This window comes from Onychomys torridus, chromosome 1 (assembly GCF_903995425.1).
Source record: "Onychomys torridus chromosome 1, mOncTor1.1, whole genome shotgun sequence".
Lineage (NCBI taxonomy): Eukaryota > Metazoa > Chordata > Mammalia > Rodentia > Cricetidae > Onychomys > Onychomys torridus.
Genome location: NC_050443.1, coordinates 31,323,481 through 31,338,093, shown reverse-complemented (window position 1 = coordinate 31,338,093; position 14,613 = coordinate 31,323,481). Strand labels below are relative to the sequence as shown.

Below are 14,613 nucleotides of genomic sequence, written 5' to 3'. Positions count from 1 at the left end.
TGCGGAAAAGAGCTGGTGGTCCTCCAGCAAAAATCACACAGCTCTCCACACAGCCCAGCCTGAGGCCTCATTTTGTACGAGGGAAGAGTGGGCAAGCGCAGGCTGCAGAGCACAGCCACTGTGTGAGGAAGTCAGCGTCTCACTTCTGAAAACTCAAGAGATCCCCCTAGATACATCACCTGTACCCCAGCTTCCCCGAGGACTGATCTCTAAAATGAGAGCCCTAGTTAGGATCTCCCCATTGGGAAGACAATGGTTGTGCCCAGTGTTTGTGTGTGCAAAAATTCCCCAAGGCAAGAACAGAGAGAGGGAGGAGCCCATCTTGGGATGCCAATTTGTGACCAACCAGTGAGAACTTCTGTGGACATGACTTTATATGGTGCTTCTTTAAGTTATTCTAACCTCAACCTTGGACAACTATCCTGGGTCCTCTAAGAGAGATGAGTATAAAAGATGTAGTATAGGCCTAAGAGAGCTGAGCAGCAAGGCAGTCAGCCACTGTCAGTGGCCCGGGGGACTTGCCACAGCAGGGGCAGCAATAAGCATCACCACAGGGGCCACCGAGAACCCACTGTGTGTAAGAACCCACTAGAAGCTTTGGAGCCCCAGTCATTTCAAAGAAGGGGCTTGGGAGAGGCTGGGATAGAGGCCCACCGTGGAGGCTGGTGGGTAGTGTGCCCAGCACAGCACTACATTCATAGGGCTTGTCTGAAGGTCCATGGTGGGGCAGCCTGCCCTCCCTTTTTAATCTGCTCTGTTCTCTGTTCCCATTTGTCCCTTAGGTCCCAGAATAAACCTCCTTTACCAGCAGCCAACCTGCCAAGAACCTCCAAATCACTGGTACAACTTGTGTAAAATCTGGGCAACGTTTTAGACGGTCTCACCTGGTAGCCACCTTTGGTCCCAGTAGAAGCCATTACCAGCAGAGCTGCAGTGGCTTCCTCGGAGAGGACAACTTCGCCATGCCTGCGGACTCAGAGAGGTACCTGCTATTCCGGAGTTTGCCTGTCACAGGCAGGCTCAGCTCCAACCAAATCAGTGAGGTGCTGTTACTATGGGCCATCTGCCAGGACCCGGAAACAGCATTGTTACATAAGGGGCTGGGATAATGAAGTTTATTAAACTAGATTCTTCCTCCAGAAAGGAGACAAAGCATTTGAAGCCTCCCTGTAAAGGGGCAATGTGGAGAGTAGAGAGGTGTTGGACAAGGGCCCACTGGGTTCTAATCCTGGCTCTGCTGTCCCTTAGCTGTGGGAACATGGGGACAAGCCATCTTTTCCCTAGGCCTCTGTTTTGTTTTTGTTGTTTTTTTTTCAAATTAAAAGAGAGAGAGAGAGATGGCTCCTTGGACTATAAAAATTCTATAAGATTTTCACCAAAATGGCAAATAAATAAATAAGTTAAATAAATAAACAAGCTTACACCTTTAGCAGTGGCAGATGGGAAAGAAGGATGCACAGAGAAGAAGTAAAAGGCCAGAGCCTTCCATCAGCCAGGCAGGAAGGCCCCAGTGGACTCATAAAAATATGGCTGGGGAACTGGCACTGGCGAGCATACGGGCCTTTTGCATCCAGCATCTTGTCCGACTCTCATAGTTGCAAAGATGATGGTGACCCTCAGAGGTGACCCTGAGCAAAATGAGGTCTAGTAACCAAGACAGGTGACCCCTTTCTCTGACCCCCCCTCAAGTTCCTCTCACATCAAATGGGGCAGCCTTTCTTGACAACATCTCCATAGGAATTACAGAGATGATGGATGTAAATCCTACCAAATGACTGACCTTCTTGATAAATGAGGGGTCTCTTCCTCACACACCCCTACCTCTTCAGAGAGCTGCTGGGAGAAGCCCTAGAGATGCTCATTTTCAAGTCCTTATTAGATGCTTCAGAGGCCCCGGTGAGAAGGCTCAGTGGGTAAAAAGCACCTGCTGCCGAGTCTGAGGACCTGAATTTGATCCCAAGGAGTCATACTATAAAAGGAAAGACACACACACACACACACACACACACACACACACACACACAAAACATAATTTTTGAAACAAGAGGTAATGTGATGACTTGCTAAATGACCAGAGGACAAAGGACAGTCCAGGGAGTCAGGTGATTCCAGTCCCAGCCTGGGTCATGGATACTAAGGGCTACCCCTTAGAGTCCAGTGCACCTAAGACTTGAAGCAGAGAGCAAGTATGAGGCCTGGGCAGAAGAGCCTGTAAGAGCCAGAGAGTTAGGGCCCTTCCTTGTGTGATTCCTGATTATCATATACCCAGTTCCTCACAGGAACCCCTACCGTGTCCTTGCAGCATGAGGACACACTCCACGACATCCAGATGTATCTCGTGACTTCTCACCTTGCCTGACCCACACCCAACAGTCGTCCATCTTCTCCCAGCCTGGAATGCCCTCCCCAGCCTAAGTCAATGTAAGTATTTGTGTGAGGGGATGCAGGAAGAGACTATGAATAAATGAACAGCACACCCCTGTGAGGCAAAGGAGAAATGCAGGCCCAGAGAGATTGGGTGCCAGTAACTACAAACTGGAACTGGAGCTTGCTCCTTAGAGCTTCCTAAGACAAAGTCATTCTCAGATTGGAAAAGAGCCGATTCCTCCAAGATTCTTCAAAATGGGCCACTGTCCTCTTGGCACACACTGAGAACACTTTAAGGAACTGGCTGTCGCTGATTACAGAGAGCTCCAGAGGGACAGGCAAGGTCTCCAAGAAAGGGCAAAACATGGTGTCATGTGTCAAGAACCTAAAAATGACGACAAAATTACAGCCTGGCCACTTAATGCTCACATTGAGAGCTCCTGGAACAAATCAATCCTCACCAGGAAAGAGGAGTGTTCCTTGAACGGCTCCCAAACCCTCTGCCAGTGACCTCTGAGCCCTTCCCAGGGCCATCTGGGAGTTTGAGCAAGGCTGATGGCCTGGCCACAGCTTTCCTTCTTCTACCAGCTTCAGCTTCGATCTAGGAAACCGTGAGAGGCTGAATGTTGGCATCCTCCTAAACCAGGTTGAAATCCCGACCCCTAACGTGACGATGTAAGGAAGTGGGGCCTGTGTAAGGTACCTGGGGCATGACCAGAATCAGTGCCAAGTCAGGGGAAAGAAATGGCTGCCTACGAACCAGGACAGTAGACTCAGAGAGGGCTCTGCCAGCACTTTGGCAGGACTTTTAAGACTCTGGACTGTGGGAAATAAGTTGTTATCTCTAACCCATCCAGTCACCTAAATGAAGACGATCATTTACTACACACCCAGAGAGATCATGTAGCAGGAATTTTAAAGACTCTTATTAATAAAATCAAACTTGGGCAGGTATTAGGGTGAATGCTGGAAGATCAGAGAAGGAGAACAAGCCACAGCTACTTCACCTAACCAGTTCCTCAGCTGATCCTGTTTCCTCAGACTGGAAGCTTCTGTGTCCTCATCCCAATGGCTCTCAGCTGAACTGTGCTGCTCAAAGCCTGAAAACTTAACCAGCCAAATGCTTCTAGTTTCTGGTCTTCACACCTTATATATCTTTCTCTGTCTGCCATCACTCCCTGGGATTAAAGGCATTAGTCACCATGCTTGGCTGTATCCTTGAACAGATGGATTTCTGCCTCTGGAATGCTAGGATTAAAGGTGTGTGCTACCACTGCCTATCCTCTATGTTTAATTTTGTGGCTGTTCTGTCTCTGACCCCAGATAAGTTTATTAGGGTGCACAATATTTTGGGGGACCCAATACCACCACAAGATCACTTTGAGGGGAAATAACAAGCCACGAAGTAAGATCAAACAGCTTTGTTTCTTAAATAAAGACGATGCTATTGCAGAAAGGCCGCTCAACCCCACTAAGCCCTGGAGTGCAGGGGCAAAGATCCTTACTCAGGAGACCGAAAGAAATCTGCAAGCGGCAAGCCAGAACTGGGCAGTGTATGAATGGTGCCTGGCAAACACTGGTCCCCTCCCCCAGCCTCACCCTCTTGGGTGTTACTCTCTGCAGCCTGTCTCCAGCAAGGCCTTGGGGAAGAGCTATCTCTTGGGTATTGGGTGCTGAAGGACAGCCCCCAAGTTCATCCACAACACCCTGCTGGGAGGAGTAATGAGAGAAGGACTGGTCAGAATGGAGGAGAGTCTTGCTGGGTAGGAGAGTGGGAATCAAGAGCCAAAGAAATCTCCATCTATACTGTCCCCACTGTTTCGGGCTCAGATCCCGATCTCTGGTTCTCCTATAGAGCAGCAAGCTAAAGAGGCCATCCTGACCTCAATTCCTTTCATAAGCAAAGATTAGCAAGAACTTGAGGTGGCCTCAGCTCTGACCTTGCTAACTCCTAATGCTGTCCCCACCTAGCTTGCCTCCAAGCTGTCCGCCTGCCCTTTGCTGCCATCTGGTGGCCTACAGGCCCTGCTGCCCTCGGCTTCAGCCAGCCCTGGAACAAGCCCCCTTGGATGAGTGTACCTACTCCAAAGGTGGCTCTGGCTTCAGCTTCGGGTGGACACGCCCTGCACTGTTCCAGACCACAGATCGATGGGTATCCCTTGCCAAACACAAGAACAAAACCCAATGCCAGCTTGTCACCTCTAGCAGAGATGAAACAGCTGCAGCTGGGGACTTGACCTCTCTGAGGAGAGAGGAAGTGGCCTGCCCAAGGTTGCCCAGCTGCCTGGCTCCCAGGACAGCACACAATTCCACTTGACCACAATGTTTAGGGTGAGTGGGCATTTCCAAATCAAAACCAAAGTTAGCCCGGGCTGGGGAAGGTAGGAAACCAGCTTTCAGGACTGCTTGCAAACCCAGAAAAATAACAAGAGTAAGTTGGGCACTACCTGGAGAAACTCACTGGAAAACACTGTCACCTGGGAACCGTGGAAGATGGCAAGAACATCTGCAGGGGCTTCCTGGGACAGTCCCGGGGTCCCACCACAAGCTAGGTCCTAGGCTGGGTAGACATCAGCTGGGAGAAGAAAGAGAGGAGCAGCCATGTATGTGCATAGTTCCTGCCCTCCGCCACACACTCCAGACATGAGCTGCTCTGCTCAGGACACGTCTCTTCTTCTCTGACTCCAGTCCTCACTGCGCCCGGCCAGAGGAGCTCTGGGATGGTACACTGCTAGATCCCTTGGGTTCACAGGACACGCCTGCTCTTTCTAGGGCCTACTTCTCAACCCTTGTCTGTCTGTGGCCATCTTCTGTGTTTTATAATGCAGGCTAAAAAAGCAATGTGTGTCTCTACATAGACCACTTGGCTATCCTTACCTCTCTCATCTCACATCTACAATGTCTTTACATTTTGTGGAGTGCTTTCCAAAGTACTTTTCCTTTCAAATGCTAGACTCTGAATCCCACACACAGACCAAGGCTCCTCCAGGGAATGTAATCAAACAATGCTTCCCTCTAGTGGCTAGATGCAGTCTTTACAGCCTCCTTGCCTGGCAAGCTAGGCTCCCACTACCCCACCCTGCTCTGGCCTTCAGCCAAAGGTGCCCGACCCCAAGGAAGACCAAATCCAGGAACCAGCTCAAGCCCTCAGCGGGCTCCTCGGGAGTGAAGAAATGCCATCTTTAGGAACAAATGTACTTTGGAGTACTGAGACCTTTTATGACTTTCAAGTCCCCTCTGCAGGTGAGGAGACAAAGGTTCACTGATGTCCAGAAGAACCCAAGCTGATCAAGCTGACTCATGACTGAGCCAAAAATAGAGGCCACTTTCCCGCCTCCTGATACAGCTGTTTGCCTCTTGTCCACGTGACCTCTCAACTGAGATCCCAGAGAGAGACTTGTCAAGGACAGCCATACTGCAATGTAAGGGGATAGTCCATGGACTGAGGAGTGAGCCATTTCATTTTAACTTTCAAATAGTGTTTATGAGGATATAATCAGATTGTACAACCTGTCCACCCACGTGTGCACTCCCCCTGCCCTTCGGCATACATAATAAAGTATAATTCAAACTTCCTTAAAAAGTCACAGTGTCTGCAACCTCTTACCAGCCACATGGAAGAAGGGGAGCCAGAGAGATTAAGAGTCTTGCTCACACAGAAAACAAAATGCACTTTATTCTAGCTCATGAGAGATAATAAACTGGTATATTTCTTCCTAGTCTCTTTAAAACATGAGTTAAGATTAGGAGCTACAGTATGACATTAACCCTCCTTCTAAAACCCTTCTCTAAATATCAGTACCATGTCCCAGCATACAGCTATGCCATAGGTCTTTGAACCAATCATTTCATTTGTTTTGTCAGTGGAAATTAGGCTGCTGTGCATGGCATGATAACCATTGTCTGAACATCTCTCTCTATGCTCATTATTTCCTTAGGCCAGTTTTATTTCTCATAGAAAAGAATGTTGGACCTGGGACGGCCATAAACATAATAGGACCAGCAAGATGGCTCAGCAGGTAAAGGCATCTCCAACCACGGCAACCTGAGTCAATCTCCAGGTCCCACATGGTAGAAGGAGAGAAGTAAGTCCTGTGAGTTACCCTCTGGCCTTTACACTGATGCTGTGACATGCACACCCTGCTGTCCCTCAACACACACAATGAAGGATAGTTAAAAAAATTTTTCCCGAAAGGTCATAATATCTGAGAGCTCCTACTGGCCCAGGTAAAAGAGGAGCCAGAGGGCTTCTGAGTCTTACCAGAGGAAAGAGAGGTCAAGAAAACCGCCTTGTACACTGCACCTATTAAAATGTGACCTTCCCAAAGCCCAAGCACAATTGCTTGCCCTTCCTTCTGGACACCATCTCCCCTGAAACCCTAGAACCCCTGGTGTCTCGGCCACTCCTCTGGCCTCCCGCCACACTCTCTTTATTCGTCTACTAAATATTTAATTTGGTCATCCAACCACAAGCTTCCTGAAGGTAACGCTGGACTTCAGTGCCCCCTCCATTCCATAGCAGAGTACAGTGTCCCTACAGTCGCATCCTATAGCCAAATGCTAAGGGATCCAAGAGAACTAAATATCCTTCCTGGGTGCTTGGGACAATGGAGGAGCACTGGCCGAAGCTAGGGGAATGGCTCTGCTTTGAAGAGGCAAAGCAGCTCAGTTACGAGCTAGAGCATTCTGAGATATGTGCGGACAAAAAGAATGAGTTCAAGTGTGAGCTCTGTCCATCCACATGGACCAGAGCAAGGCAATCCCTTGGAGACTCACCTGTGAAGTTAGGATCAGAACACGCAGCTTGCCAACTTGTTACGGGAAAACGTCTGTGAACACACTTCACAGTGATTTACAGAGACAGCAGCCCCTGGAGTTGCTGTTGCAACATCAGGAAGGGAACAACACTGCCTCTGGGAACCCGGGCACAGCCTCCTACACCTTGTCCCAGGTTCTGCTCCACACACATACACACTTGCGGGAGGGCATGCTCTTCGGCGGGAAGCGGGGCTTTCTGGAAGTGCAGGTTCCTGTATGGAAGGAACCAAGCCTGGCCAGGCTCTTGGATTTACATCGTCCACATCTCACTATCTCCGGAAAGAGTGGCAGGGTCAAAAGAGTACTTGACTGGGAATCACGAGGCTCGAGCTCTGGCCCTACTCCTTCGCCCATTCCCTGTGCTCCCCCTGCCTGGCTCCGCAGCCTCCCCATTTCCAAACTGAGGAGGGAGGCGAGGCCAGATAATCTGCACTCTCATCCCCGGTGGGCATGCTAGTTTCAGGGTAAATGCTAATGGCTTTAGTAAGAAGCACATGACCCACTTCAAAGGTCCTCCGGGTTCCATTTGACTCTCCACTGTAGGGTTTTCGAAGTTCTAAAGCTCAAGCCAAGCATCACAAATTCCCAAACACCTGCTTTAAATAGACCCATAAGGTCAGAACCTCCCTGAGGTCCACTGAGGTTTCACGACGCATGGCCCCAAAGGAGGCATAATGTACAAGATCCCTATTCTAGAAGGGATCTTGGCCCTAAAACAGAAAAACCAGTATTGGGTATATTTATAAACTCTGTTCAGTGTGAAGCAATGTGGGCTTGGATTTCATCAAATGCGATCAAGAATTTCTTAGTCTGTGATTCCTTAAGAGAGTAGCTAAGAGGTGGTCCTGTCCACATATGCTTCCTGTCTTTAGAGAAGTAAGGAAAGTATCTCAACTAAAAGAATATTACTAAGGAGAGGGGGGGTAGAGAGATGGCTCAGTGATCAAGAATACTTGCTACAGCCAGACTGTGGTGGTGCTCGCCTTTAATCCCAGCACTTAGGAGTTCAAGGCCAGCCAGATCTACAGAGCTAGTTCCAGGACAACCAAGGCTACACAAAGAAACTCTGTCTCAAAAAACTAAAAACAAACAAAAGAACACTTACTGCTTTTACAGAGGACCAGGTTTGGTTTCCAGCACCTACACAGTGGCTCATAGCCATCTATATAACTCTACTTTGAGGGGATCCAACCATTTTTCTGAACACAGGCACATACATGGTACACACACACACACACACACACACACACACACACACACACACGTAGGTAAACACCACTGCACATAAAAATGAATAAATCTAATAGAAAAATTCTCAGGAATATTACTAAGACTGGGCAGGACGTCAAGGAAAGAGGAGATACCCTAGGCAGCACAACTGATCTGGGGTTCCAGGGCTGCTTCCAAGTCTCGTTTCTCCGCTTGGTTTTTGTTCTCTCACCTTCCAGGAGAGGAGAATGCTTCCTCCATCTCCGACTCTCTCTAACACCCGACACTCCAGGTCTCTCTTTGGTGACACAGAAGAGGAAAGAATGTCAAAGAACTCTCTGCACTTGGCTTCATGTTTTCAATCCATATCCCTCTGAGACCACAAGGCTACTTTGGGATGCTGCATGGTTCAGGGAAAGCTTCCAGCCTCCGGAAAGCAAAGAACCCTAGACATTCTGACCAACTCCACAATAACATTTAGAACCCGTGAAGAGCATTCCCTTGAAATTCTAACGAATTGCCAGCAGCCAGCACTTGGCATTTGTAAGCACTGACGTCTCCACACACCTCAGGATAAGGCGGAATCCACCTGTTCCTATCCAGAGGCATTCACAGGGACCTCTGCTCATAGAGGAGAATCACGGCTAGTCGGGGAGAGCTAGGGTTTCCAAAAGGGCAGAGAAAGCTGATGTGACTTTCTCTGGGGATGGGGGTCCAGTCCCATGCTTTACCATGTCACTACACAGAATCCTCATGCCAGGTTGGCAATCTCCCCTCCCCATCCTTCCAGTGTGGGAAGCTGTCTGCAGCAGCTGGGCTTATTTATGTGCACACCTCCCAAATGACAAGTGCTGGGCTAAGAACTGAAGGGCCAATGGCAAGCGAAAATAAACACATCACTTGCTCTCATGGAGCCGCTTAGTCTCGTGGGAGGAAGAATTAGTTGAAGAATCCCATAGCTCAGTTGGTAGAAGGCCTGCCTGGCACATGTGAAGCTGTGGGTTCACTCCCCAGCACCCCGAAACCGGGAGCAGTGGTGTGCATCTGTAATCTCAGCACTTAGGAGAAGGAAAGAGGGTCACAAGCTCAAGGTCAGGTGACCCGATCACATAAATAAACAAACAAGACAAAGGGAGAGTCCCAGTACTGTGAGCACAAAAGTACCAGGGCAACCATGGTGGTGATCCAATGGATACCGGAGGGGAGAAGTGGGGAACAGGGGAGAGCCACGCATAAACCCAGGCCCATCTGATAACCAAGCCATGCTTTAATGTCTCTTACCATTTACTCATTCACTAGGTGCTGTGGGATGTCTTTCTGTACGCTGTGAGTATGTGTTGCTATGATTGGTTAATAAAGAATTAACTGGCCTATGGCAAGTCAGGTTATAGCCAGGTGGGAAATCCAAGAGGGAGACAGGAAGAAGAAAGGCAAAGGCAGAGAGAGGAGATGCCATCCCGCCATCCAGGGAGCAGTATGTAATGACACTCAGGTAAAGTCACAGAACACGGACACACAGATTAATAGAAATGGACTGAGTTTAGTTATAAGAACTAGCTAGCAAGAAGCCTGCCACAGGCCATACAATTGGTCATTAATATAAGCCTCTGAATGATTATTTTATAAGTGGCCATGGGACTGTGAGGCCTGGCGGGACCAGACAAAACTTACAGCTACAGCTAGTAATTAGCTACTGAACAGCTACTGTGTGGCAGCCCCTGTGCCAGGGTAGAGCCACGAGTCAATGAGTTCTCCTGGAATCTACAGCCCAGACATTAAGCAAATAAGGCAAACAGGTATATGCAAGTGCAGACTGGGAAAGAACCACAGTGGGTCCAATACAACAGGTAGAGTTACCCAGGAGGCGCGGGGGGGGGGGGGGGGGGGGGGGACCACGACAGTCCAATAAAGCCCCTAGCCCACTGCATGTGGGTGCATGAAAGACTTCAGGGAGCATAGTGGGTCAGGGAGTAGCAAAGGCCTGTCCAGGAGAGGAGCCCTTAGTGCAGAAGACAGTATATTTCTATCTTGCCACAGACCCTGTTAAAATAGAAGCTCTTCTAAAAACAAGACCAACTAGTGAATCAGCTTACATATCCCAATCTCAGGTGCGCAAGCATCACTAATGCAGACATTTTACAGCTATCTGGGATCATTCACAGATTCGTTTGTATCAACCACACAATCACACTATGTGGCAGACAGGAAGGTTTATTACCCTGCTTGAGAGCTGAGCAACTAGAATGTGGGAAATAGCTGAGACAAGGTCAGCAAATGAGGAAAACACCCAACTCTGCCACCCATCTTTGTATTACATCTCCAGTCAGGAAACCGAACATCTCTGTGAGACAGCTGCAGGTCACCGAGCCTGGATAAAGTCACCCAGGAGTCCCACGAAGTTCCTGAGAACAATGGTGGGGGCATTAAGCAGCTCAGGAAAGGTTTCTAGAATGCAGCTTTACCAGCCTGAGACACAGGTACCCTTGCCAACTCTCCCAGATTAGAACAGGTCCTCCTGGCCTCTTTCCAAGTGCCTCTGACTAATACAGAAAAGTATTTTTCCACTGCAAACCTGCAGGCAGGCAGGCAGGCAGCAGACTCTTGAGAGAGCAGGGCAGACAGTGCATCCCTACTCCTGGACAGACAGACCATCTGGGAAGTTATTCCTGGTGCCACCCAAATGCCCTGGCTACACACCTGCCAACAGGGACGCTGGTCCCAGGCAGTGTCTCCACCTTGACAATGCAAGTACCTGAACTGCATACCCTTCTTGTACCAAGTGAGGGGGAACCTTGGCATCTTGCAAGGTTAAAATATTCAGCTGCATCTTTGACCTCCACCCACTGGATGTCAGTAACAACCCCCAGCTGTCACAGCCAATAATGTCTCCAGCCATTGCTAACGTCCACTGTGGGACAAAAGTCACCTTTTGGGGGAAGCTTTAATCTTGAGACAATGGAGAAGGAAGGCAAAGTGCCCTGTCCTGTTCCATGTCTCCGGCGACATATGGTCACAGTGCACAAACTCTTCTGGATCAGTATCACACAACAAATGTGCCCACATAAGCAGCTGTCTGCTGTTGTGGTCCCCACTGGAGTTTCAGGAACAGACTCAAACAACTCCCTGTCGCACTGATGAGCCGCTTGTGACCCCGCAAGGAAAACTTGTTCCCATTACTGTGAGCAGCTGAGTCTGATTAAATGGAAATTCTGGGTGCTTCTTCTCAATGACATCGGACCGGGGCAAGGGCTGTCATGGCTGCTACAAGGAGCAGAGTGGTGAATCAGGATCCTCCCATTCACCCCCAATTCAGTATAACACCCAGATATCCAAATATCCCAGCTTTTAACCATTCTTGACCTGGGAGAAAAGGGAACAGAGCGAGGTACATACACAAGCAAGCTGAATTAGCAACGTAATTAAACAACTGAACTGTTACCAGAAAAATCAAGCTCTCAAGTGGAGGTGGAAACATAAAGCTGAGCTTCCAGGCAGCTGGAGTGACTCAGCACCAGCAAGAACAGAACGCAGCTGCCAACCTCCTACCCCAGGGCTGGGCCGCCGGCCCAACATGAGGTCGGCTCCACTACAGTACCACTTCTGTCTCTCACAGTCAGCCACTTAACCAGGGACAGGGATTGCTCCCAGACTCACTCCTGGATGGTAGCGAGAGTTTTTTGCTGCACTGCACCCACCGTGAGGAGACTACCCATGAGCTGTCCACCTGTTAACACCTAATCACTCAGCCTGCTGCCACTCACTGTCCTGTGTTCTTGGCTCTGTGCCTGTCTGCTGTCTGTCTCACACTGGAATGGTGCTGCATTCTGATATGGGTCTACCTCTCCTAAGGGGCTCCTTAAGAGCACATAAATATGGGTGGATGAATGGATGAGTGGATGGATGGATGGATGGATGGATGGATGGATAGACGGACGGACGGACAGACAGATGGACAAACAGATGAAGTTTTCTATCCCTATGTTCAAGCAACCGGAAGCTCTTTGAGGAAAGGAACAACTTTCCTCCAAATGAACAACACACCTTCCTCAGAGCATCCCTTCACCTGGCAACATGGAGGTTACTGTGTGTCATCCTTAGCCAGGCCACCATTTCAAAATGGCCGTAACATTTTGGAAAGATCAATTAAAAGCATCACAGACATGAATGCTCACAAATCTGTGAGTACAAATGCACATGACATGTGTGACTTACTGGAGAGTGCCGAAGTTATGAGAAAACCTATGAGAGCTGGAAACCTCTGGAAAAGTAGTCAATAGGTATCTGGGAGCCTGAGATGGAGCCAGCAAGGCCAGAGAGCTCCTGAGAACCCCAGAGGTTCAGAAGGCCTTGACATGCTATCAAACTGTCTGAGAAACTGTACATCAGCGGGGACTCCTACAGAGCAGGAGTAAGAGGCCATGAAAAGCCAAAATCCAAGAAGAAACGATTATGCTGGCCAAGAAAGACCCAACCTAAGGGAGAGATGGGAACCAATGGAGACTCAAGGACAGGTGGAGATGCCCAGAGCTGCCAGGCATGTGGTGGCCCTGAGGAACAGGAGGGCTCAATCAAGGCACACAGCATCCAGGTCAAACTGGAGTTTAAATCAGAATGTTACACTGGCTACAACTCCAATACTTTCTGACGTTGCTTAAACTCAGAACAGGTGAAAATGAAAATAAAACCATCTCTTCAGCCACGGCCAGGCAAGGACTCACCAGTACCTGGACCAACCTCGGGGGTGTGTTAGACGCACTCTTAAAACCTCAAGGACCCTTAGGAGCAGGATGAGCTCACCAATCCTGCCTTGACTTTTCAGGTGTAATCCAGAGAGGAAAAGCCACATGGCTGATGGCAGGAGGAACCAGGTCCTCCACTTTTCAGTATTAAAGCCTCCCACCCCAGTCCTTAACCCCAAGTACTAGTGAGTGTCTGGACAACTGCTCTTACCAACCTCAAATTTTCTGTTGCACCCTCACCTGTCTGAGCAACCAGGTGTGTCCAGCCACTCCAGAGAGCAGAGACCTTTTCATCCTGAAAGCAACGCGCATCTATTCTCTGAGGCAGGAGGAGGAACGCAGCCGGGGAGGCTAGTTGCCCGTATTTGTTCCGGCCCCAGACATACAGCTCTCCTGTATCTGAAACACAAGGGAATGCGTAGTAAGGAACATGACCCAGAAGGGTGGGGGACAACTCTGAAAAGAAATGCTAAAAAGGAATTGTTTCCTACTTACACCACAGGATTTAGTGGAGCCATGCACAATACAAAATTTATGGAGAACATAATCAAATATAAAACGTGCTGAATTCTGTACATATGGAAGACCTAGTGTATGTAAGACATGTCTCTCTCTCTCTTCTCTTCTCTCTCTCTCTCTCTCTCTCTCTCTCTGTCTGTGTGTGTGTGTGTGTGTGTGTGTGTGTGTGTGTGTGTGTGCGCGCGCGCGCGCGTGTGCACTCGAGCACGCACGCAGCATGCATATATTCATTCATGGGGGTGGTATATGCACACATTGGAGGATAGGGGAGTTCCATGCACCCATGAGCAGAGAATCTGAAAGAGAACATCAGTTGTCCTGCCCTATTGCTTTCTACCTTATTCCTTTGAGGCATTCTCTCATTGAAGCAGGAACTGGCTGTTGGCTAGGAAGCCACAGCAATCCCCAAGTCTCCGCTCCACAGAAGGCTAGGTTTACAGGTATGGACATAACACAGCTTTTTATATGGATACTGAGATTCAAACTGAGATCTCATGCTTGCATAGCAAACTCGCTTACTCACTAAGCCATCTCATCAATCCATTTTCTGTAACTTTTTCAATATAAGCCTATATTACCTTTTGTTAAGAAGGAAATGCTTAAACTTTTAAGATGCCAGGTTAGAAGATATACTACTTGAGGACTGGGGATGTGGCTCAGTTGGCAGAGTTTTTGCCTACATAATCCCCAGCACTGCATAAAGTGGTGGTGCACACTTATAATCCCAGAACTCTGGAAGTAGCAGCAGAAGGATTAGGAGTCCATAGTTAGCTCAAGGCCAGCCTGGACTATAAGAGACATCGCCAAGAAATTACATGCTATTTAAGCTTCAACATTTTAGAAATGAAATTGTCTCACTGTCCCTGCTATCCCCCAGAAGAGGCTGAGCTACCACTGCCCGCCTGTGCAGCCCCTGAGCTCCTCTGGGCCTCCCTGTAATCCTGTGATGGAGGCAGAAGCC

At 48.9% G+C, this 14,613-nt stretch overlaps 1 protein-coding gene across 1 annotated transcript in view; it reads right to left on the bottom strand.

Annotated features, from left to right (window-relative positions):
* Positions 1–14,613, bottom strand: part of Sergef (secretion regulating guanine nucleotide exchange factor) — a 217,781-nt gene that overhangs the window by 173,725 nt on the left and 29,443 nt on the right. Inside the window, 1 exon segment of the mRNA XM_036180522.1 lies at positions 13,374–13,532. Within this exon segment, the coding sequence (XP_036036415.1) occupies positions 13,374–13,532 (159 nt within the window).